The following is a 25127-nucleotide window of genomic DNA, read 5'->3' as shown; positions in this document are numbered from 1 at the left end:
ACCAACTGTTGGAATTCAAATCCACACGATCAAGTGTCGGCCCAGTAAATGAATCTGCTCAACTGAATTATCTTCGTGTTATCGCTCCTTTGTGTGTGTGTGTGTGTGTGTGTGTGTGTGTGTGTGTGTGTGTGTGTGCGTGCGTGCGTGCGTGCGTACGTGTACGTGAGTGGGATTGTGTGTGTCTTTGGTTTCTTCAGTAATTATGTCTGCGAGAGGAAGACAAAGGCTCTTACACTAATTAAAATGGTGTGATATATGTGTCAGTGTGTGTCAGAGTGTAACACTTGAAGTGTGAATGACAGCGGTACACAGCTGAGACTGTAGCTGTTCACATGGCCTCATTCTGCCTGAGCTACAGTATCCAGCATCACATTCTGTTATGCTCCAGTAGATTATCATGTTGGGAGGCCAACAATAGCAATTAGTAATTCGATATTTTTCGCCATTTCCCATGATGCATCAGTGGTCAAATGATTTCCTAAGTGGGGAGAGTTAAAAACATAACTTTGCATTTCGTGCATTAGGGGAAAAACGTATTAATCACTGTTCACATTTGAGGGTTCATCACTCATTTTGTTCACTTAGGCAATAGCACATACATTCAGTTGGTCTAGAAGTGTGCTAAAGACTAATCCATAATTCAATGTGCTGACATTGAATTGTTCAATAGTTTGTTTTTCAGTTGTCATTTAACCTTAGATTTCAACCCACCATAACATATAAATTATGAGTACTTCAAAGGCATTTCTCTATTACTAAACTATCATAAAGACAACCAACTATTACATTATTCAATTTATGGACACATCGAATGCATAAATGCTACTTTTAGGTTTTTAGTTTGTTTAGGACCACATAGTAAAATAAATACGGCATTCTAATTTTATGTTAGAATTGAGCAAAAATACTACATACAGTGTGGCAAGAAAGTATTTAGCCAGCCACCAATTGTGCAAGTTCTCCCATTTAAAAAGATGAGAGAGGCCTGTAATTTTTATCATAGGTATACCTCAACTATGAGAGACAGAATGAGAAAAAAAAATCCAGAAAAGTCTGATTTTTAAAGAATTTATTTCAAATTATTGTGGAAAATAAGTATTTGGTCAATAACAAAAGTTCATCTCAATACTTTGTTATATACCCTTTGTTGGCAATGACAGAGGTCAAACGTTTTCTGTAAGTCTTCACAAGGTTTTCACACACTGTTGCTGGTATTTTGGCCCATTCCTCCATGCAGATCTCCTCTAAAGCAGTGATGTTTTGGGGCTGTCGCTGGGCAACACGGACTTTCAACTCCCTCCAAAGATTTTCTATGGGGTTGAGATCTGGAGACTGGCTAGGCCACTCCAGGACCTTGAAATGCTTCTTACGAAGCCACTCCTTCGTTGCCCTGGCGGTGTGTTTGGGATCATTGTCATGCTGAAAGACCCAGCCACGCTTCATCTTCAGTGCCCTTGCTGATGGAAGGAGGTTTTCACTCAAAATCTCACGATACATGGCCCCATTCATTCTTTCCTTTACACGGATCAGTCGTCCTGGTCCCTTTGCAGAAAAACAGCCCCAAAGCATGATGTTTCCACCCCCATGCTTCACAGTAGGTATGGTGTTCTTTGGATGCAACTCTGCATTCATTCTATTTTGGTTTCATCTGACCATATGACATTCTCCCAATCCTCTTCTGGATCATCCAAATGCCCTCTAGCAAACTTCAGACGGGCCTGGACATGTACTGGCTTAAGCAGGGGGACACGTCTGGAACTGCAGGATTTAAGTCCCTGGCGGCGTAGTGTGTTACTGATGGTAGCCTCTGTTACTTTGGTCCCAGCTCTCTGCAGGTCATTCACTAGGTCCCCCCGTGTGGTTCTGGGATTTTTGCTCACCGTTCTTGTGATCATTTTGACCCCACGGGGTGAGATCTTGCATGGAGCCCCAGATCGAGGGAGATTAGCAGTGGTCTTGTATGTCTTCCATTTTCTAATAATTGCTCCCACAGTTGATTTCTTCACACCAAGCTGCTTACCTATTGCAGATTCAGTTTTCCCAGCCTGGTGCAGGTCTACAATTTTGTCTCTGGTCTCCTTTGACAGCTCTTTGGTCTTGGCCATAGTGGAGTTTGGAGTATGACTGTTTGAGGTTGTGGACAGGTGTCTTTTATACTGATAACGAGTTCAAAAAGGTGCCATTAATACAGGTAACGAGTGGAGGACAGAGGAGCCTCTTAAAGAAGAAGTTACAGGTCTGTGAGAGCCAGAATTCTTGCTTGTTTGTAGGTGACCAAATACTTATTTTACCGAGGAATTTACCAATTAATTCATTAAAAATCCTACAATGTGATTTCCTGGATTTTGTTTTCTCATTCTGTCTCTCATAGTTGAGGTATACCTATGATAAAAATTACAGGCCTCTCTCATCTTTTTAAATGGGAGAACTTGCACAATTGGTGGCTGACTAAATACTTTTTTGCCCCACTGTACATTTGGGAAGTTAAATTAGTATTAAAATCCCAGAAATTTACATTTTTACTCAAGTATATATAGATTTATCTCAAATGAAATACTATTCAAATGGCATAACCCTATTTCTGTTTCCAAATCAGTCTGTGGGATAAAATTGAAAAGCTTACAGAAACAACATCCACTTGTATGTATGTCAATCCTCTCACCTTTCTCTCACTTCTCCATTTCTTCCAGTTTGCATCCTGCTATGGCAGTCCTCAGCCTCTGCAGCTGTTTGGAAGAGGACCCAGTGCTAACTACATGTCTCTCTTTACGTACCGGGGCCCTCGCTGCGCCCCGCGTCCCCGCCTGGTTTGCCACGCTCCAAAAATGACCCTGAGACAGATCTGTTGCATGCTGAAGGTGATGAAGCAGGTCAGAAACAGAGAGGCTGCTGCTGCTGCTGCCAGGTGAGGAACAAGCCAGGTAAAGTCATTAGTTTGCGTCTTTTGCAGAAAATGGTTATACTTCAAAAAGATGATAAAATATTTAGCTGGACAAGTAAACAGTTTGACCTGCTTGCGGTAACATAGGCAAAGTCAAGGGGTCACCAAATGCATTAGAGTTTATCCTCTAGGGACCATGAATATGTGTAAGGAATTGCATGGTAATATATCAAAAAGTTGTAGAGGTATTTTAGTCTGGACCAAGCCCCCAGGAAGTGAGCTGGCTGGCTGGCGAGGCAAATATTTGTAAAGACCAAACGGTTCTACTATACCTCTGTGTTAGTTTGTGACATCTTGCCCCGAAAAGCCTTTTTCCACTGACTTACATCGTGAAAGAAACATCTGTAAATAAGCAATAAAAACACTTGAATATACCTTTTTTTCTCCTACATTCATTTGATTGAGGCGAGGCTGGTTGCGATGGAGCAAATTGGAGTCGGGGCTTAAGGAAAATGCCATCGCTTTAGATAGCTAGAAAAGCCAAGGAAGATCCAGGTATTTTTCTTTTCGAGTCAGGCCACTTCAAATGAGCAACTGGGCCTCACCTACAATGTTGTATCCATTTCTCTTTATACATCCATGATCTGGACCAAGGTCTAGAACAAGGTTGTGGACCAAACGATTATGCTAGCATGGTTTTAAATGAATATTTTGGAAAAGAAATGGATGTTTTATCAACAAAAAAAACCTAATGTGAGTCGGAGTTTGATTTCTTATTAGGAAACGAGAAAAAATGCATTTAAAAATTGGTTAAGAGGAGAAAATGTAACATTAGGAAATACATATCAAATAAGTTTATTTTTTAACATTTGAGAAACCGTTGCCATTGTGAAAAGCCTTGCTTATTCGAGGGTAATGACACGCTACAGAGTTTTGTATCCATCCATCCATCCATCCACCAAGCTGATAGCTGTTATTTCATTATTGATGCATTGATGGAGAATAATGACAATCCTGTTTGTGCGGGTCATGGCCACCCCAGCACAGTCTGTGATCACAACACTGGTTCTATCAGGCCACAGGAGTCGGCTGTTAATAATTAAATATTCTCGTGTCACCACTAGAACAATCACACAATCACACTTCCTGCTCTCATTTCTATGCCTGTCTCTGGTTTCTCTCCGCACAGAAAGCATGTGTCTGCAGCTCCGGCCCCCGCGTTGCCCGGCACCAAATTGGAGAAGAAATGCATCCCGAGCGGTCTCAGACACAAACGCAGTATAAAACGTGTCGGCTGACCTTATGAGGCATGGCAGGCCGCAAACTATCCACCAAGTTACAACTCTCAGAGCTACATGGGAGATCATCCTCCCCTCCAATTGAAAAGTTCTTCCAGATTATTCCAATTTGGTTAGAAAGCCATGTGCCTGAGGATTTTGGGGAAGTGCGTTTGAATTGCGGCCCGTCAAAGGAGGATGACGTTGTTCTCTGTCCAGACAAAAAAAACGTAAGAAACCATTTGGGCTGTTCGGTGTGTTTGTTTCTTCCTGTAGAGGAATTGAGGAGTGAAATTATATCGGGATGACTGCACCTTTTATCCTTCACTCCACAGGGCTTGTTCAATGCACCTTGTTTGTTGTTTTGGTAACATTTTATTAAACCGGTTTGATAAATGGATTTTTTTTTTTTTTTAAAGAAAAATGCACAGTGAAGCGCTGGAAAGCTATTAACAAATCTTTATCTAATTTACAATAATGAATGTCTAAATAAACCAAAGGGCAGCCTTTTTTTCATATTGTTTTTTTGTGGTTTTTCTGAGTTGTGTAATAAAGTTTTACGAAATAAAAAATTGAAAATCATCACTGCAGTATCAAATATTTTTTCCTGACCAAACAAACTGATTAGACTCTGGATGGATAAGCGCACCCCAGATATTAAAGCCAAGTTGTTTCTATGATACATTCACAATGATACAGCACACAGGTCGACATGCAATCACAGGGCTGACGCATAAAGACAGACTAACCATTTATGCCTCTATTCAAACCTATTGGTATTTTAGAGTTAACATCTAACCTGCATGTCTTTGGACTGAGGGAGGAACCCAGGGAGAACCCGTGCTAAAAAAGGGAGAACATGCACCCACACATAGTACATGAGGTCAATGGCTAAGTGCTAAGCTCTCCATAACCATTACCCAGGGACACTGTAACATCAAAGTGAATGGGCCTTTGACCGTTTTGTGGTGTACTCTACCTCCTGAGTCACAGCCCTCCTTTACGTCTTATAAAATATAGAATATAGAAATATTTTTAATTCAATGTGATCTAAATAATAAACACAGCATACAATAGCCTAGCTGTACTTCTTGGCCTTTAAAGTGTCTTGTCATGGTATGAGTAGTAGTGAAAGTGAGCCAGCATACATTACAGACCCTTATGAAGCCATGATTACTTCAGTGTAAGCTGAAGGCAAAACAAAGAAGAGGCTGGGGGCACACATAAATCACTTTTGAAGAGTATAATAAGTTCAAAATGTAATCCTGTTGTGTTGAGGCCAAAACAAGGAGTGTGGCTCATCACCTGTTACATTGACAACTATGGCTACTGTTGCTGCCCTGACACCCTCAAAATGTTTTGACGTGTCACAAAACTGTGTGCGAGTACCAGAACTTGAAAAAGGAGTCAGGTTGTAGAACAGGAAGCCACGGCTCTAGTTTCTATACAGAGAACTGAAACCACAAACAGACACACAGACACACAGACACACAGACACACACACACACACACACACACACACACACACACACACACACACACACACACACACACACACACACACACACACACACCTCAATTCAAGTGCTAAGACTAATTTAGATTAAATTTCAAACGTAATGCTTTTGAATAATTCTATCTAAAATAACAATTATTTAACTTCTGTCATTTTATCGACGGTACTAGTCATTTTTGTTTAGTCGCCTGTATAGGCATTTATTCCATTTGAACCAAGGTCAACGTTGTCTGCCATAAGCTGTCATAAATGTACTTTTCATCCAATTTTAAGCCACATTTTACAATACACCTGCTAGATCTTGGTCAAAGAAACAAGCTAAACATTTGAGAAAGCAGAACAGTGCCAGAGAAACGCTGATGTGTAACGTGAAATTGCTTCCTTATGGTTTTTTAATGGTTTTAAATCAGCAGGTTTGTGTGTTTTGGAAACGAAGCACTACTTTCCCACAGAATAAGGTTCTAGTACATGTGCCATTCTGACATAGGGGTGAAAAAGATATTAATAATACTGAAATGGGCATAGTGATGATCTGCAGATAAATAGGGAAAAGCCAACTGCATTGAGGGCAAAAGCAGTGATGACAACAACTCTCATGTCCCCATGCTACTCTATCATTTGTATTTCGATCTGGAGCCCCCTAGTGGCAGAAAGTTCATATTGTGCCTTTAATCGCTGTTTTTCATTAAATCCTGTCTTTACATTTTATCAAGATAAATATATATTACTTTAATCAGAAACATGTCAACACCTACAACAACAGAGCAATAATTCACTCTTGACACAGGTACAGTTCATCTAAATAAAAATCATTTATTTTTCATTAATATTATTATAATCATTCTATCTAGAGAGTCCACCATGCCACTTTCAGAACTGGAGTAGTGCTAAGACGTCTGTCTGTCTGTTGGGATGAGGATGAAGGTGAGGGGACAGACAGACGGATGGATGAACAGGTTGGGAGGGGATGGAGGAGGGGGGGTATTTGTACAGGCTCACGTTCCTGTTCATTCTCCATGCTGATGCAAACAAAGAGGGGACGATATGAAGAAGAGACGACTGAGAGGAGGGATTGAATTGTCTTTAAAAGTAGTTTGTCCGTGTTGACCTACATGAGACTGAGTTGGGAGGAAAAGATCGTTTGGGGGGGACGATGGGGACGGGGAGCAGCTTCAAGCTCATTGGTCAGGCTTCTGGACAGGGAACCAGGACAAGCCAATGGCAGACTGATACAGAGGAGGAGGGTGTGTGTATACATGTCTTCATGTGTGTTTGTGTAGAGGTGTGCTTGCATTGGTGTGTGTATAGATGTGTGTTTCTGTATGCACATGTCTGTGGGTGTAACTGGTCAGAGTTACTTTGATCCATTGTCACTGTACACTTGTCAAAGTTACTGTCAGAACTGGGTACAAAGCTGAGGTAACAAACTTCTTCTTCTTTCACTTCTGTAGAGAGCAAAACAAGAGAGGACAATAATCAGGAAATAAACACTTTCAGTCTTAGAGATACTCAGACGGCCTATACAGTGGTGCAGAAATGAGTCTTAGACCTCATGATGAGTAAGCATTTTAAGTTTCCCTCTTCTCAAAGTCAACAGTTTTTTCTCAAAAAAAAAGGAGAATTGTCAATATTAAAGTCATTACATAATGAGATAAACTCACAAATGATCAGTTAGTCGTAAATTGGTGCAAAACAAATTTAATCTCAGAGGATATTCAAGAGTTTTTGGTTATTTAAATCATGTCATTGTGTGTTCACGAGTCATTGTGTGTTCACGAGTCATTGTGTGTTCACGAGTCATTGTGTGTTCACGAGTCATTGTGTGTTCACGAGGCAGATCTATGAAGATGTACTAAACAGTTATATATTATCTAAATATTTTGATCATGTAAATTATGTAGAACTTTTGAATCTTTAAACAAGACTACATCTCAAACATCATCATCCACATTTTTCAAACTGTTACCAGTGTTTCACCGCGCTGTAGTGTTGCCACTGGATACCATGTTGTTTTCAGAGTTTGACAGAGACTGCTCCTTTATTACTGGGTCTGCAGGGGGGAGAGGAACAACGCTGAAAACTTTGAAACAACTACAGTTCTAAATAAGATTTCAAGAAGAGACAATACACATTTATTATGGAGTAATGGATAAAATCTTTGAAGGGCTTTATGTAACATTTTTCCTGTGTCACATCATGCTATTGGGTTTGGTCCTGACAATTACGGCAAAACATGTACAGTGGGGCAAAAAAGTATTTAGTCAGCCACCAATTGTGCAAGTTCTCCCATTTAAAAAGATGAGAGAGGCCTGTAATTTTCATCATAGGTATACCTCAACTATGAGAGACAAAATGAGAAAAGAAAATCCAGAAAATCACATTGTAGGATTTTTAAAGAATTTATTTTCAAATTATTGTGGAAAATAAGTATTTGGTCAATAACAAAAGTTCATCTCAATACTTTGTTATATACCCTTTGTTGGCAATGACAGAGGTGAAACGTTTTCTGCAAGTCTTCACAAGGTTTTCACACACTGTTGCTGGTATTTTGGCCCATTCCTCCATGCAGATCTCCTCTAAAGCAGTGATGTTTTGGGGCTGTCGCTGGGCAACACAGACTTTCAGCTCCCTCCAAAGATCTTTTCTATAGGGTTGAGATCTGGAGACTGGCTAGGCCACTCCAGGACCTTGAAATGCTTCTTACGAAGCCACTCCTTCATTGCCCTGGCGGTGTGTTTGGGATCATTGTCATGCTGAAAGACCCAGCCACGCTTCATCTTCAGTGCCCTTGATGATGGAAGGAGGTTTTCACTCAAAATCTCACGATACATGGCCCCATTCATTCTTTCCTTTACACGGATCAGTCGTCCTGGTCCCTTTGCAGAAAAACAGCTCCAAAGCCTGATGTTTCCACCCCCATGCTTCACAGTAGGTATGGTGTTCTTTGGATGCAACTCTGCATTCTTTCTCCTCCAAACACGACGAGTTGAGTTTTTACCAAAAAGTTCTATTTTGGTTTCATCTGACCATATGACATTCTCCCAATCCTCTTCTGGATCATCCAAATGCCCTCTAGCAAACTTCAGACGGGCCTGGACATGTACTGGCTTAAGCAGGGGGACACGTCTGGAACTGCAGGATTTAAGTCCCTGGCGGCGTAGTGTGTTACTGATGGTAGCCTCTGTTACTTTGGTCCCAGCTCTCTGCAGGTCATTCACTAGGTCCCCCCGTGTGGTTCTGGGATTTGTGCTCACCGTTCTTGTGATCATTTTGACCCCACGGGGTGAGATCTTGCGTGGAGCCCCAGATCGAGGGAGATTAGCAGTGGTCTTGTATGTCTTCCATTTTCTAATAATTGCTCCCATAGTTGATTTCTTCACACCAAGCTGCTTACCTATTGCAGGTTCAGTTTTCCCAGCCTGGTGCAGGTCTACAATTTTGTCTCTGGTCTCCTTTGACAGCTCTTTGGTCTTGGCCATAGTGGAGTTTGGAGTATGACTGTTTGAGGTTGTGAACAGGTGTCTTTTATACTGATAACGAGTTCAAAAAGGTGCCATTAATACAGGTAACGAGTGGAGGACAGAGGAGCCTCTTAAAGAAGAAGTTACAGGTCTGTGAGAGCCAGAAATCTTGCTTGTTTGTAGGTGACCAAATACTTATTTTACCGAGGAATTTACCAATTAATTCATTAAAAATCCTACAATGTGATTTTCTGGATTTTTTTTTCTCATTCTGTCTCTCATAGTTGAGGTATACCTATGATAAAAATGACAGGCATCTCTCATCTTTTTAAATGGGAGAACTTGCACAATTGGTGGCTGACTAAATACTTTTTTGCCCCACTGTATGTATGCGTGTCCTTACATCATGCATTTTGAGTTATTCCTCTGAGACCCACAGGAGCGTATATGCTCCCAAACATCTCATCGTCTTCCGAGCGTCATAACTTTTCAGCTGTTTTTTTTCCTCTTAAACTACAGAAACAGCACTAAACAACAATATCAAGTTTGTTATTGTGAGCCGTTTACTTGCGTTGGTGAAACGAATGCGTAAAGTTTGGAAAGATTGGGATAGTTTAACCTTTTTTCCTGGCGCTTTGCTTATCCTTTTCTGTCTGTTTTTTCGCTATATTCTCATCCGCCATTTATGTTGGTGACGTATAGAGTGCAGGACACACGTTTCTGAATCAGACAATCTGATTGGATGCCTTCACAGCCAATCGGAATGGGGGAGTTCATGTCAAATCGTTCAATACAACCAATTTGATCACCCACTTAAAAAACAAGCATCCCGAAAGCCTACAAAGAATATGAGAAACTAGCTAATGCTAACAAGCAGAGGAAGAAAGCTACGGTAGCTGCACCAGTCGGTAGCCCCATAGAACAAGCGCTGGAAAAGACCAAGAAATTCCACAAGAACCACCCGAAGCAAAAGGCATTGACCATGGCAATAACAAAGATGATCGCTGTTGATGACCAACCGTTTTCAGTAGTGGAAGACGAAGGATTCAGCGAGGTGCTTGAGGTCGCTGAGCCCCGCTATGACAAGCCAATTCGTCGTTACTTTGCGGATATCTCCTTGCCTGCCTTACATGATATCGTAGCCACCCACGTCCACAAGTTACTCGACAGCAATGTCAATGACATCAATTTTACAACGGATATCTGGAGTTCAGACCTCAACCAAACAAGCCTCAACCCTGGCTCGCATACAGGTAGGCCTGGTTTTTTTTTTTTTTTTAGCTATTTAGCCTATGTCTATACATGGGTTTCTTGTTTACAATGTTTGGTGCGTATGCAAAACCGGGGCAGAAAGACCGTTTGGTCTTAATGCATTCTGTGCTGAGTGAGTGGGTCTCCACTCTCGTTATAATATTTATTTTACACTAACATTGAGAAAAAAAATAATGACTATCCAGCGGCATTGTACCTGCAAGTTAAAGTGTTTAGGTGTGTTATAACCTTGTTTCAACGTTATAATTGTGTACGACTGCTTACGTTACCTAGCTAGCAAGCAGACGATGCTAATCTGCTTACCAGTTACTACTAGAGTAGACAGTTAGCAGTGCACGATGCAGCACCAAGCCAGCGAAGCGTCATTGACTCTTTGGCTATAGTGAGAAAAATAGTCTGACATTTTAAATGCTCCCCCTTGGTACCTCTCGGCTGAGAGACATCCAGAGCGACATGGGAATGAAGACCAAGATGCTACAACAGGATGTCCCGACGCACTGGAATAACACATTCCTGATGATGAGAACTCTCCTGTAACAGAAGCGCGCGCTGGTTATGTACGAGGCTGACCACGGACTGCCTGTATTTCTCAACGCAAACCAGTGGAGTCTCATTGACAAAATGACTACACTCCTGGCACCCTTTGAAGAGTTGACGAGAGAGATTAGCTCGCATACAGCTACAGCGGCTGACGTGATCCCGTCTGTTGTGGCCAAAACCGACAGTGGGGTGACAACTAGATCTGCACTGCTTGAAGCCGTGAACAAGAGTTTCGAAACCACATTCTCCGAGCAACTCTACTACTTGGCAACAATCCTGGAACCCAGATTCAAGGATTGCTACTTTGACGCAGACCTCAAGCAAGTGGCAAAAAACAAGCTAGAGAAAGAAGTGGACAAGATGACAGCATCAGCGACGACCAGCGCCAGAAGAAAAGAGAATGTGTACGCCAAGTGAAGGGCATTCGTTCATGTTTAATGAAAGTCTGGAGGAAAAGGAGCAGGAATAACAGGCAACAGGTCTAACGAGTGTGCAGGTAGGTTAGGTTACTATACTATTTGAATCTTTTAATAGTGTTTTATTCAAATTAAGTATTTCACATTTCTTTGTGTGATCAGATCATTTATTGACAGTCAAATTTCCTGAAAAACTGCAGTCCATAGTTATTATTGAACTTGTAGGATTGCTGGTGCACACCACGGCTAACATGGGTGCATCTCAATAGTCTGTCTTTCCTCCATCATGTGATTCTGTAATGGGTGCATCTCAATAGTCTGTCTTGTCTAAAATCCAGTGATAGGCCTGTAATGGGTCTACTGGGCTGACCAATGATGGGGTAGGTGATCTCTCCAGTGGATAGATGGTGAAACAATCTTATCAATTGGCTACTACATTGAAATGACTAGGCCTACATATACTGGGACTTATACAGTTTTCTGAATTCAGAGTTTTGGCCTCACAAGAAAAATAGATAATTGAATGAACAGTTATTTTATTTCATTTGGAGTCATGAATAAAAATGTTGAATAATAATTTCCAGATGTTTTGCCAGAGATGTATATTTATACACTTGACTCGTCTATATTTCTTTTAGGTGCATGGTTACCTGAGTGAGCCCACCATCCCCAGAAACGTGAGCCCGTTGCAGTACTGGCAAAGCAACATGACCCGCTTCCCTGCCCTCACCCCAGTGGCACGCAAGTACCTGTCCGCTCCTTGCACTAGCGTGGATAGTGAACGTCTCTTCTCTGCTGCTTCAAATGTTGTCAGTGAAAATAGAAATAGGATCGGTACAGAGAGAGTAGAAATGCTCCTGTTTGTTAAGCACACCATTCGTCTGCTTCCAAAGCCCAGGAAGGCCAAGGGTTAGGCCTAACCCTAAAGTACTGGGCAGTTACTGTACTTACAGTTCGGAAGACTGCAAAAGCCAGTGTCTGTTCAGTCCAGTTTTTTCTGGCTCCATTTTCACATTTTACCTTATAAATACCAATACTTTTGGCTTTGGCCATTTAAGCCCTACTACTGTACTTGAAAGTTTTGAACTGTTGTACAATGTTCACAGAATACAGTGACTTGGTCTCAAGTGAGTTAGATGTTTATTGAGAATACTCAGGGTTGGCTTATTCATAATGTGAATTCAGGACACACTTGTATCTCTTATAAAAATGTATTAATATATAAATATTTATTTTTATTTAACATGTTTTGGTCTTAAATTGTTTCAAAATATCAGTCAATTCTGAAAATGAATTACAAAAGTTTAAAAAAAATACATTTAGGAAAATAGCTCTTTATTTGATTATCATAAAAAAGTGTTTTCTATACAGAGATATTGACATCGGTCAATATCGGTATCGGCCATAAGCAGCAATATTAATATCGGTTATCGGCCACAATTTTCACATCGGTGCATCACTACTCCCATGAATACCCCATTCTGGTTCAAAACATGCCAGGTGCCTGTGTGTGACTGTGGACAGGAAGTGCCATGATATACATCATATTTAGACATGATGTATACAGAAAAGTTCCTGGCAAAAAAACACTATTCATGAGAATGGGCCTAAGTCACGAAGAGAAGAAGTTAGAAGCTTCTAATCACTTCTGGCACAATCCCAACAAATGTGGGCAACTTTCTGTGTTGAATGTGATTTTCAATATTATGGCTAGCAGTTCAGTTTTTATGAAATAAGTTAAAAATATAAGGTGCGTTTTTAGATTTGTTTTGTTTTATGGGCAAATTTCCCCTATTATAGTGTATAGAAGTCTTTAATGAGTGGCATTTAATATTAATTTAGCTGATTTCTGGAATGTGTAAAACTTGATTATACTTTAAAAAATGATAATTTACACGGCAAAAAACTAAAATATACAAAATCGGAAATGTCCTAATGTGGGTCTCAGAAGGTTAAGGTCCTCACAATTATAGAAAAACATTTGTGTATGTGTGTCCTTACATCATGCATACTGAGGTACGTATGGTCCTCACACTGATAGCAAAACATGTATGTGGTATGCTTGTGTTTCTTACAGAAGTAGGGATGCTCCATGGCCTCGACGGCAGTCAGTCTTTGTTGGTGGTCGTAGCGTAGCAGCTTGTCCAGCAGGTCCAGAGCTTCAGGACTCACCAGGTGCTGGTTCTCCGTCTGCACAAACTGTTCCCAGCGCTTCCTGCTCTGCCTGCAGGAACAAAGAACACAAAAAGAGTCGGCAAAGTTCTCAAAGTGCGCATGGTAAAATGCACCGCTAACTGAGCTGCTAAGCAAAGAGGGGCTCGCTGCTTCTGCACATACGGCACAAAGTTTGCCCCTTTCTATGCAAACATAACTCGTAGCAAAAAACTGTAAAATTGACAAATATGAGTGTTAATATATGGACGCAGTTCAGATAGTTGGTGTTAAATAGGGATGCACCGATACATCGGTGAGACATTGGCATCGGCTGATGTTAGTCCTATTTACCACCATCGGCACATCGGTAAAATAAGGTGACATCACCGATGGCAGTCGCCGATGTATATGTTGTGCTACGTGACCGGGAGAAGTCGCATTAGCGTTGTTATTTTTAAAAATCTGACGGACCAAATCTGAAGTCAGGGCATCATTTTAAAGGATTAGAACAGTGACTGTAGGTTGTAACTTTAAAGTCATTCGGGGGGGGGGGGGAGCTGCTGCTGCACGCTGCAGGACTTCTGCCCCGTGTAGCGGGTGTCTGGAGGATCGGTAAATTAAATCCATTCTTCAGTGCTCTTGGGAGGCCGTCGTATATATTTGTGACTTTGCTGCTACTCCCGTTAACTTCCACAAACTTACTATGGCTCGCTCAACCTCTCTCTCGCGCTTACACATGCACGTATCCCCCTCTCTCTCTCTTAAAGGGATAGCTGCCTTAGTCTGCATTGTGCTACCATTACAGTTTACATAGTAAAACATCGGCCAACGGTATCGGCAAAAATGTTATCCCTAACATCGGTATCGGCCAACATTTTTGCAATCGGTGCATCCCTAGTGTTAAATGAAGCACATTTAAAAGTAGAGAGTTGTGCACACTTTCCAGTGATCATGGTAGCTATTGAAGACAGGTGAAGGCTCAAACTATTATTTTTTGGGATTGCAGTGACAATTCTGTTATGAAAATATAAATAAATAAATCTCTCATTCATGTCACTTTTTAAATTAAATGAAAAATATGAATTTAGACAAACTAACACCGTATTTCTTCCCCCTCAAGACAGCAGAAGGGCTTGAGTGTGAGGACATATGCAGAACTGAGAGGTTCAAATATGAACACTTCTCTTTGATTTTCCTTTTGACTTAAGAAGGGCAGATGCTCTTCCGATTTCTGAACTGTTACTATGCTGCCCCTTAAGGTATTTTAAGCCCTGTATTCAAATCGGACTTCAACGTTACACAATGCTACTGTATATCACAATAAGTAAAGTGGGATGGGATTCTGTGGACTTACTGTCCCAGCAGGTCTTTGAATCGCGGGTCCAGCTCAATGTGGTATTTACGCAGGTAGCCGAACAGCTCATCTGTCCCAAGCACCTTGGCAATCCGCACCAACTAAAAACACAACACATAAACTCTGTGTAACACTTTGAGATATAAAACATGTTTGTTACATTTTATGTGTGTACTGAATGACAGCGCCCTCTTCCTGTTACTAAAACTGACACTTGAGAGTGAGGAACCACAGAGGACATCAGATAACAGACCGGGGTACTAACACAGTTCGTCTCCCTTACATGTCAAACAGAGACACAGGACACCCCGAGTGTTCTGAGAAGCAAGCCAGATGTTTTGATTTGTTCTGGCTTTATTAGGCAGCTGATGTCATGGTTGTGTCAGACGCACCTGGTCATAGTTGTCCTGTCCATGGAAGAAGGGCTCTTTCTGAAAAATCATACTGGCCAGCATACAGCCCAAGCTCCACATGTCTAGACTGTAGTCGTACATCTGAAACACAAAATCATCAAACAGCACTGCCGATGATGAGAACACAGACATCAGAATTATCCTTGTGTGCTGACAACTGTTTATCCAATTTATGGAGGGCTGCACCAAAGATTTTTAGGATTCATTCAATGTAGACTTTGAAATCTAAAAATCAACATTTGAGGTATAGTAGCTTCCTTTTTTTTCTCCAGTCTGTTTAAACCTGGTGTGTATGTCAGATATAAAATTAGGGTTCACTAATATTCAAGAAATTCAACCATAGGTAGAATTCAAATACGTCCAAAGCCTTGTTTTGAGTCCAAAGTGCTTGTCGCACAGAAAGGGAGGAACAGAATGACGAGTTATATTCATTTTTAAAAGTTGATTAAGAAATTAATATTTATTGGTAAAATGTATAATAAATAAAATGTTGTGCTTTTTAGTGCTAACATAACAAATAAGACATTAGAAGCTTCCTTTCAAGACTCCAACAGAAGCTTTAAATGTTTTTTAAAATCTAATGTTTTTTTTCTCTCCTATTCTCGTCTCTTTTCTCTTTCCTCCTTTTTGTCTTATTGTTTGTGTCAATACCTTTGGTATCTACAGTGAAAATTAATACGGCATAAAAAAACCCAATGAAAATAAGGATATTTGGTACAGCCCTACATACTTGTGATTGTCAACGTTTTAAATATGAACACGTTGTGTGTTTCCATCTTGTGTATCTGTAAATGTGTTTTTTATGTGGGCTTGTTCGAGGTGTTTGTGTTACCTGGTAGTCCACCAGCAGTTCGGGGCCTTTAAAATACCGCGAGGCCACTCTGACGTTGTACTCCTGAGACGGGTGGTAGAACTCTGCCAGTCCCCAGTCTATAAGGCGTAGCTATGGAAACGCACAATACGTCCTCATTAAACTTCACTCACAAAAGAACATTTAAAAGTGTCACTAAACATGTGTAACCTCTTATAACCTTTGGTCAGCAAGCCTTGCAACTGGCACACACAATAGACAGATCAACAGGAACTCTACTACCCAAAGCACTATCAAAAAGAACCCCATAATCCCCCATATACCTTTAAGTCAATGATAAGCTGTTTATTGGAACATCTGTTTACAGGCCACGTACTTATATACGACACAGTGTTTCTTCTACTCTGCAGTATTTTACATTCTGTTTTATCTAATTCTATTGTATGTGTAAACCATTTTCTTATTAATGCAACTCACTAGTTTATTGCAATGTTATGTCTTTTCCTTTTATGTTAATCAAACTAAGCTGTTGCTGCTGGGCCTATGATAAATAAAGGCTTTGAATCTTTGAGAACTTACTGATCCTGTTGGAAAAAATCTGTGCCTTCAAAGTTTAGTTCATGTTATAAGGCAGACACACCTTTGCGTGTTCAGAGTCAGATAATTAAAACAGCAGTGTTGCTGAAACGCATGAAGGCCTACTTCTTTCCATACAGAAAATTGATCAGTAATCAATAAGGTAATCAGGCAATAAGCAAAAACAATAATGTCAAGGTCTCCATGAAATGTGATCAATTTCCATCCCTAACGCCCATTCACCCTAATGGCAACGATCTAGTTTCGCTCTTTTTTTCCCCTAGGTTGACACAGACGTCCTGTAGGAGCCAGATCAATACTGTTAGCATGTTATATTATTTTGTTTATATTCATTATGCAATATTATTTTTAACACTTAACACTATCCAACTTTGACGTTTATTAAAAGGGTGTACAATTCCAAACTATAATGCTTCTAACGAACCGGAAATCATCTGTATTGTCTGCAAAAAGATCACTCATAGCCATCACATGTGGAATAACGGCAGCCAGAATATAGGACAATGGTAAATGAAATAGCACCTCTTAAAGGCGGCGCTCTTTACTTTGTTCTGCCATCACTGCTCATGCTTTGCCCCATAGAAAAGTATTTTCAGTAAAGTCAATAAATGCTTTCATGAATTGGGTCCAGATTAAATTGTGTTTTAAGCTGCAACTAAAGATGATTTTGTATCATTAATTAATCTTGCAATTCTTTTCAAGATCGACCGATTAAACGTTAAAGGGAAAAAATGACAGGAATATTAAAAAATGTGATGTACCTAAATTAATTGTTTTGTCAGTCAAGAACAAAACAGCAAAAAGCTGGAAATTACAATTAAGAAGCTGAAAACAATTCAAAAACAACTTTCAGAAAACATTTGAATATAATCTGTTGATTATTTCTCCATCTGCTTTTCATTTGAGGATCTCACCCCAACTGTACACCATATGTATAAAAGCCACTATCAACGCATTACCAACCAACAATAATGAGTCCCTTTCAAATGTGGGAGAGTATAAAAAAAAAAGTGAGTGTGAGGGGCTGAAATAGAAGGGTGAAATAACAACCAGTGTGTGTGGGTGTGTGAGGAAAGATAGAACTATATAAAGCACCACCTACCTTTCTCAACTGGTGGTCGATCATCACATTGTGGGGTTTGACGTCACGGTGCATGATTCCCATACTGTGACAGTAGTCCAGAGCCTGACATGCACACAGACGTAATATCACAGCAGACAAACATATACATTACTGTTCACCACGTTTCTCATTCTCAGGCACAATGCCAAAATAAGAGACTAAGCGGGAACATTTCTTGTCTTTTCAACCTAGTTAAAAATAGACTTTGAAAAAATGTCTTACCTTCAGTAGTTCATACATATAGAAACGGATATCATAGTCTGTCAACTTCTGGTACAACTCCTGCAGGGAAATACAAATTTACATCAGGGTGTGAACATCTCCTGTCATACGGTATAGCTACTTTGAAGCCATTGCAGAATCGGCTAAAAGGGTTTGGCTTATAGACTGGTGCAGGAATGAGTTTTAACCTGGAAATAAGTTAGCATTTTACCACTTCCAGTTCCCTCGTCTGGAAGACAATGGGTTTTTTTACGCATTTTTTTGTTTGTTAGATATCTGAAATAACGTCTGTGGTGAACACAAGCTTAAGATATTTTCAGGTTTTGGTCAAAGACATAAAATACGTCAGTAAATACCACACTGGTAAATGTTTGAAGTTTCTATGCGTCCTAACAAGTGACTACCCATAGTCATTCCTCCGAATGTAGGCAGCCTTCAGCTTAGCATTGTGGTTGGGAAATTAGCAACTGATGTAGTTTTAGTCTAACCATAGTCTAACAAAAAGTCTAAGCGTCATAATCATGTGTTTGCCACAGAGATTATTATCTGCAATAATCTAAAATAAAATGGAAAAATCCCATTGGCTTTTTGTCGAGGGAGCCGTAGCGATGTAGGAGATTAGCCTACAAACATACGCCATCACTCCACCAGTCTATAGAAAGCTAATGAACTCTCAGGATACTTGCTGTTCTGAATTAGTTTCTTTGTGGTTGATTGCACTTTGATAAAAGTGGCGGGTAAGAGAAATGTAATGTCATCTTTCATTGGGAATTAGGAAAAATCTGAAGCCATCTGCACTCTGAAGAAGACAGTACAACATGGGACATGATGGACCCCAGAAAAAAAAGCATGCAGAAGAGAGGGGTTCATTGTACCTTGAAGTCTGTGTTATTGATGCATTCAAAGACCAGCGCTGGAGTTCTGGACTGTAGGCCACCACAGACAGGAGAGAGGAAAGGAAAGCGTCAAAGAGAAGGAATCAGACAAAGACAGGAATAAAGGCAAGAGCAGCATGTGGCTCATTACTGATCAAAACACAGATTTAACAACCACGTACTCGAAGTTAACTGGACCCAAATCCGATTTATGGTAAAAATCCTCCGCATCGTGCTTAATAATCAGTCACTGCTTGATTTCAAACTGTACAAAAAACAGTTAATATTTTAATCATTTCCAACTGATCTGGACCCTGCATGTTTCCTTTTGTTAATGTATTTTGTTTTAATATGGCTATTTCAAAATTGTGCATGATTGTATGACAGGTATTGTTTTTGTAAATCTGTATGCACAAATTTAACTATGGGTGCATACTTAAATAAGTGAATGGATTGTAAAATCAGAATACGATTACTTTTATTCCTCATGACAGTTGCTACATTTGAGAATGAAAAAGTAGAAAAATAAATTCTATAAAAATCAGTTCATGTAAAATGTGCAATAAAGTATACAAAGTTAAATGTAAAATTAAAGTGTATTTATTTATTACTTAATACTCGATTATGTTAACTGAGGGAAATTAATGGTTATAAATTCAAATATTAGAGATACAGCCGAGTAAAGGGGCCTAATGAGTAGGATTTTCCTAAAAATAAAAAAGTATATACTCATACAAAAATTATCCCTCTCACTCATCACTTATGACCCACATGAAGTGTGTGGGAAGTGTGTTTGTATCTGCAGAGTCTCTGCAGCTGTCTGTCTGGATTCTCTCTTTTCTTTTCATTTGGCTGTGTTCCGGATGATTTATAAGTATGTAGCTACCGGGTGCCAGATCTTGAGCAGAGATTTAAGAAGAGGCGATGAAAATGCTGCACTACACTGACAAAAATATGCAAATATAGCGAGGCGAAACATCAAGCCGACAAAACGAGAGAGAATTGTGGGTTGGCATTGCTGACCCATGGAGGAGGGACCAACCTTAAATGTTGTTTTTACAAACTGCTGAAGAAAAACCTTAAATATGGTGCCCTTAAAACTTAAAATATAGGAAATGGTCCATTTGTAAAACTGTCTCATAATAACCATATTTTGCTAATAATCTATAAAACTCCTGACTTTACTTGGTAAAAAAACAACTAAACAATTGTGAAACTTAAACCTGTGAATTCAAAATATTCACATGATGATAAACAAAAAAATACACTTAAAATGTTTCTCTCTCCGACGTAGCAACAGGTTTCACTAAAAAAAACAGTGCCTCTCAAAAAGTGATTTTAACATTTGTTGCAAAACACAATCACTACAGATTTCCTCGATTTCTTTGAAACCGTCATGAAATATTGACAGTAGCTTACTTTTGCGCAGCATTTCAATATGTGACATATGTATATAATTAATAAAGGTAGCCGTTTGAGATTAAGAAAAGTAAGCGGAACCAAACAAAAACATACACTCAAAAATTAGTGAACTTAATTTTGAGTTCTTAAAAACGTAGCTGTAACAAAATAAACAATACATCTGACTATGTAAGGTGTAAACTACATTGCAGAGAAATACATTTACAATACAGTTCATTTTTCTGTTAGCAGACACTTAGCGAAGCCTGAAGATTCTGAGTAACTGTACCTCCCTTTACACATGCACCGCAACCCTGTAGCCGTCTAGACATTATCTGAGCAGCTGTATGTGAGAACACAAGTGTCCGATTCGTTTGACCCGACAGCAGACACACTTTAGCCTGCCAGCAGTTAGCACTGAGTCTGTATAATGTCCTATTTAGCTTATGAGTGAATAGAGTCCCAAGCATTCACAGCCACTGAGAGAATCTGCATGTTAATGACATTTTCAATTCCAATTCAAACATGAGTGGGAGAAGAACAACGTTCATTCACACAAACAAATGGGAACGAAAAATATTTAACCAGAGACAAGAAATGAATTGGAAATGTCTATTGGTAGGGTTTCAAGGTTTCAAGGTTTCAAGGTTTTATTTGTCATATGCACAGCAGATACAGCGTATATGTTGGCAATGAAAATCTTATGTCGCGTGCTCCTCCAACAACTCAACATACATGGTGCAAAAGATAAATAAAATAGTGAAAAAGAGAGAAGAATATTTACAATATTAACAATACAGATTTGAGGATGTGAAATATAAACATATGTGGAATACATTGAAAGTATTTAAATACTTTACACTGTTGAATGAGGAGGTATGGACAGATGCATATATTATGTATAACAGATGTGTATGGCAGATATGTATAATATATAGATATGTGTACTATAAACAGATATGTATAATAAGGTGGTAAGGTAATGGTATTGGTAAGGGGCAATGTGGCAATTGTCAGACAAATTCAAGGACCTGTCAAGCAGTTTGTGACAGAATTATGAAATGGCTATGGTACTGCGGAGTAATCTGACACGTGTCGTCTACCTGGACGGCAACGCACCACAAAACTTGCCACTACCCCAATTTCAGAGAGATGAATCAGTGTAGGTCTGCATGATTTTGACTGATTTTGCAATTGACCTTTCGCTAAGCCCCGCCCCTCTTGGTTATTGTTGCTAAGTCCGACAAACATACTTTCAACATGGCGTTTTTGACAGCTCTTCCAGCTGAACGGCTGTCCGGCTTTTACAAAGCAGCAAATGCTGTTTCTGACCGAAGTAGACAGAAAGGTTTACAGTATACCTTTGAGGGTTACATACAGGACATCAAGGTAACAAAAAATGAGCATAATGCGATCAAAATAGAGGCAAATGCGTATAGATCACCATCAAAAAGTGAGTTGCCACATCAGCTGATGATCCAGACGGAGGCTGGCAAAAATGATGTCAACGAGCAACACTGTTCCTGTAAAGCTGGGTAGGTCTATATTCACTATTATCGTTGTTATTATAAAGCAAAAGCACGTAGAACATATAGCCTTATGTGCTAGCGTATCCTAACCATAATAGGCAACGTTAGCAGGCTAGCTGTAATTAACAAGGTGATCTTTCGTTAGCTCCGCAGGGTTCTGCGCCCACATCATCGAGCTTATCCATACCCTGGACCTATGTAAGACACAAAACGCCAACATGTCTGTAGGCCTAGAACTACAGTCCTCTACAAGCTTACCACAACAGTGGCATAAACCAAGAGGTGTCAAAGTAACACCACAGCCCGTGACAGCAATCGTTGTGGCCAGGGCCAAGACAGACAGAAAAAGGCGACCCATCTTCTGCCAATACAACAACCAAATGTTTAGATTGAAATCACAGAATACCGAATAGTTTAACTTAACTGTAGGGTTAAAGACAAAAGTCTTACATTAGAACACACAAAAGTATACCGGTCGATCCTTGAGGGGTTAAGCTGAGAGTGAGGACGTCCACAAAGTTTAATCCACAGGCGACACTTGTCAGGCTTTGATTTTGGTTTGGGGAAGGGGAAAAAACGGACACCCCCCTCCAACCATATCTTTCTTATAGTCCACAAACGACAGTGTACGAAAATCTGAGACACAGTCAATAGAGCGCTGTCATGAAAGTGTCGGAGCTTTGTCGGAGTCCGTTGTTGGCTCCGCTGTGATTGGCCAGTCTGCATTCTAAGGTGTGGCTAAGCGAAAGGCGAATTGTGATATCACCACCACAATACTTCATTCAGAAAAAATACACACAAATATTTTGCCTGTAACTGTAAATATTGGCGTATTGCATTGGAATATTGCACTAGCCTGTGTTGCGATTTTGATTGACATCCCTAAACCCCATGTCCCTATAGGAATCATTGAAGCAAACACCGCAAATATGGTCTTAAGTTATTTCCATCCTTTTGTTGACCAAAAAATAAAAGCAACAACTCATAACAGTCCCCTGGATAATATTGTTGGTTGATTTCACTTTCAACCAATATCCTTAACATTTATTGTGTTTTATTTGAACGCGTTCTACTCATTTTCAGATCTAAACAGAAAAGACATTAGTGATCTTACCACGGGGTCTTTGACGGTGTCCACCAGCCGGATGATGTTGGTCCCTCCTCGCAGGTTCTCCAGGATCTTGATCTCTCGCTTGATCTTCTTCTTCTTGACCGGCTAGTTCCAAACAAAGAGAGTGATTTAGAAGAGAAGAGGGTACAAGATGGGGGGGGGGAGCAGAGAGGTCTCTGTATGTACTATTCCTGGCTCTTCATGTTGAAGCTGCTGCATTCAGTCTGTTCAGTATGTTTGTACAGACACTTTTAGATGATCACCGACGCTGGCTTTGACTCTGACCATGGCCAAATAGCACAGGTAATAACAGGCACCTGCATCAACAAGAGTTGTGTTTATCCATTTCCTCTGCATAATCCAATATTAAATATACAAATCATTCAAATTTAGACAGTGTACAGAAAGCTTTACTGTTGAAAGACATACATTTCCAATTTCTAAATTAATTAATCAATAAATATTTGCGAAGCAAAATCTAAACACCAACTTTTGTATTTGCTCCCATAGGGAAAACCCCAAAAAGCATAAGAGGGCCTCTTTATTCGCAGCAAAAAGATAAGCAATTCTTAGATAAATCTGCCAATTAATGTCCAAAAGATTTTGAAGATGCCCATCACAATTTCCATCACTCAGAAAGAACATGCAGTATTTAGCAGGGAGATCAAAGTGCTCACCTTCAGGATCTTGACCACCACCTTCTCATTGTTGGTGATGTTGATGGCCTCAAACACTTCGCTGTACTTCCCTCTGCCCAGCTTACGAACCAGCTGGTAGTCCTCCTGGTTGCTATAGGGACAGATGGAGAAACAGTGCAGTGCTCATGTGAAAAAGAGAGAAAAATATTTTCAGCATGTAATTAAGTCAGTGTGTGTCAAGTGTACGCAATGGAGCCTAAGGGGAAAAGTCATTTGTGGTAGTGATCTTGAGAGGTTATTTAAGTCAGCAAGAGCGGGTGAGCATGGGGGCAGAGATGGAGGTGTGTGTCAGACAGCAGAGCAGCAGGGTGGTGGGCTGGGAGACTGTACTATCACAGTGTCATCACACCCTCACAGCTACATGTATAATAATAGACCTCCATCTGCCACACATTCCTTATTCTTCTTCCCCTCATGCAAACACAGATCTGCTGTGGTCAGACATGCATGCAGTAAATAGAAATGTCCTCACTTCCAGTTGGGTACATGGGCCTCGTAGTCCCAGTACTCCCGGCTCTTCAGCGTATTGACGTCTGCGTAAACACGGGACTTGCTACCGGCCACCGGACCCGGCATGGCGAGACCCGGAGCTCGGGCGCTGCGGAGCGGAGGTCTGCTGGGGTGGGGGACACACTGGATGGGGTGGTAGTGGATAGACTAAATTTGCTGAGTAGGTGGGTGTGAAGTAGAACAGGCCAGCTAGCTCCCCTCTGCAGTCAGACTGAGAAAACGGATGGAGAGAAGCGGAGATGTACAATGGGGTTCGCCGCAATCAGTGCCCGCCGAGCAGCACTCCTGGGTGGGATTGTCAGAAGCAGCAGAGCCGATGTCGGTGGGGCTCGAGAGGAGGCTGGTCAGAGTCGGGGTGATGGTACGACTGAGGTTACACAGGGGCGGGGAGGCATCGTGATGTTGAGGTAGATACAGCGGACCCCTAAAAGGCCACAGAGGAGGAGGAAAGGGGGTCGGTGATTTAAATATCACGGGTTAAAACTCTGAGGCAACTGTCGTTGCAGGCCCTAAATTCGGAAATGGGGGTGGTAACCGGTGGGCTTCGTGCTCTAGCCTGGGCTGGGTTGGGGATGGGGGGGGTTCCCTCGGTGGTCCAGTGTTAGCTTTCAATCAACTGTTGATGTGACGGCTCGGTGACGGGGGTCGGCCGGAGGGAGAGGGGGTGGAGCAGCAGAAAGATCGATGTTGTTAGCTGACGTTAGCCTGCGATGCTACTTCAGCGCGTAGATGTCGCACCGATGGGGAGCGCTCGGCGCCGTGCACCACCATCGGCGGAGCACGCGTCATGTGCAACCGGCTGTGCGGGGAAGCAGCGCCTCAGGGCCCAGTACCAGACGCCGACGGAGGGCTCGGGATTCTTCTGTTTCTTCTGCAGCCACGGACCTCCCGGTCAAGAGCGCAGGGAAGGGAAGAGGATTGCGATTGAAGAGGAGCGAGAGCGCCGCCCGGATGTGAAGCCGC

General features: G+C 40.9%; 1 protein-coding gene across 2 annotated transcripts; it reads right to left on the bottom strand.

Annotated features, from left to right (window-relative positions):
* Window positions 1-6469: 6469 nt before the first annotated feature.
* On the bottom strand, window positions 6470-25113 carry csnk2a2b (casein kinase 2, alpha prime polypeptide b). 2 transcript variants are annotated; one of them, XM_063904875.1, is made up of 12 exons: window positions 24127-25113; window positions 23634-23745; window positions 22960-23061; window positions 18916-18966; window positions 18041-18100; window positions 17798-17881; window positions 16120-16230; window positions 15267-15368; window positions 14875-14975; window positions 13442-13590; window positions 7644-7727; window positions 6470-7122 (listed from the first exon to the last, which is right to left on the bottom strand). In XM_063904875.1, exons 1-11 carry the CDS (start codon window positions 24228-24230, stop codon window positions 7651-7653), a joined length of 1053 nt encoding a protein of 350 aa, XP_063760945.1. In that variant the 5' UTR covers window positions 24231-25113; the 3' UTR covers window positions 6470-7122; window positions 7644-7650. The 2 variants fall into 2 exon arrangements, with proteins under 2 accessions (XP_063760945.1, XP_063760953.1); XM_063904883.1 differs by lacking the exon at window positions 18916-18966.
* Window positions 25114-25127: the final 14 nt, after the last annotated feature.

Source organism: Eleginops maclovinus, chromosome 2, assembly GCF_036324505.1.
Source record: "Eleginops maclovinus isolate JMC-PN-2008 ecotype Puerto Natales chromosome 2, JC_Emac_rtc_rv5, whole genome shotgun sequence".
Classification (NCBI taxonomy): Eukaryota; Metazoa; Chordata; class Actinopteri; order Perciformes; family Eleginopidae; genus Eleginops; species Eleginops maclovinus.
Note: the sequence above shows the minus strand (reverse complement) of the source record. Positions and strands in the feature narration are given on the sequence as shown.

Coding starts and splice junctions, on each gene's coding strand:
- csnk2a2b (XM_063904875.1), bottom strand. CDS start 24,230: ATGCCGGGTCCGGTGGCCGGTAGCAAGTCCCGTGTTTACGCAGACGTC. Junction 15,369..16,119: donor AACTGCTGGTGGACTACCAG/GTAACACAAACA, acceptor TTTGTGTTTCAG/ATGTACGACTACAGTCTAGA. Junction 14,976..15,266: donor GACAGGACAACTATGACCAG/GTGCGTCTGACA, acceptor TTGTGTTTTTAG/TTGGTGCGGATTGCCAAGGT.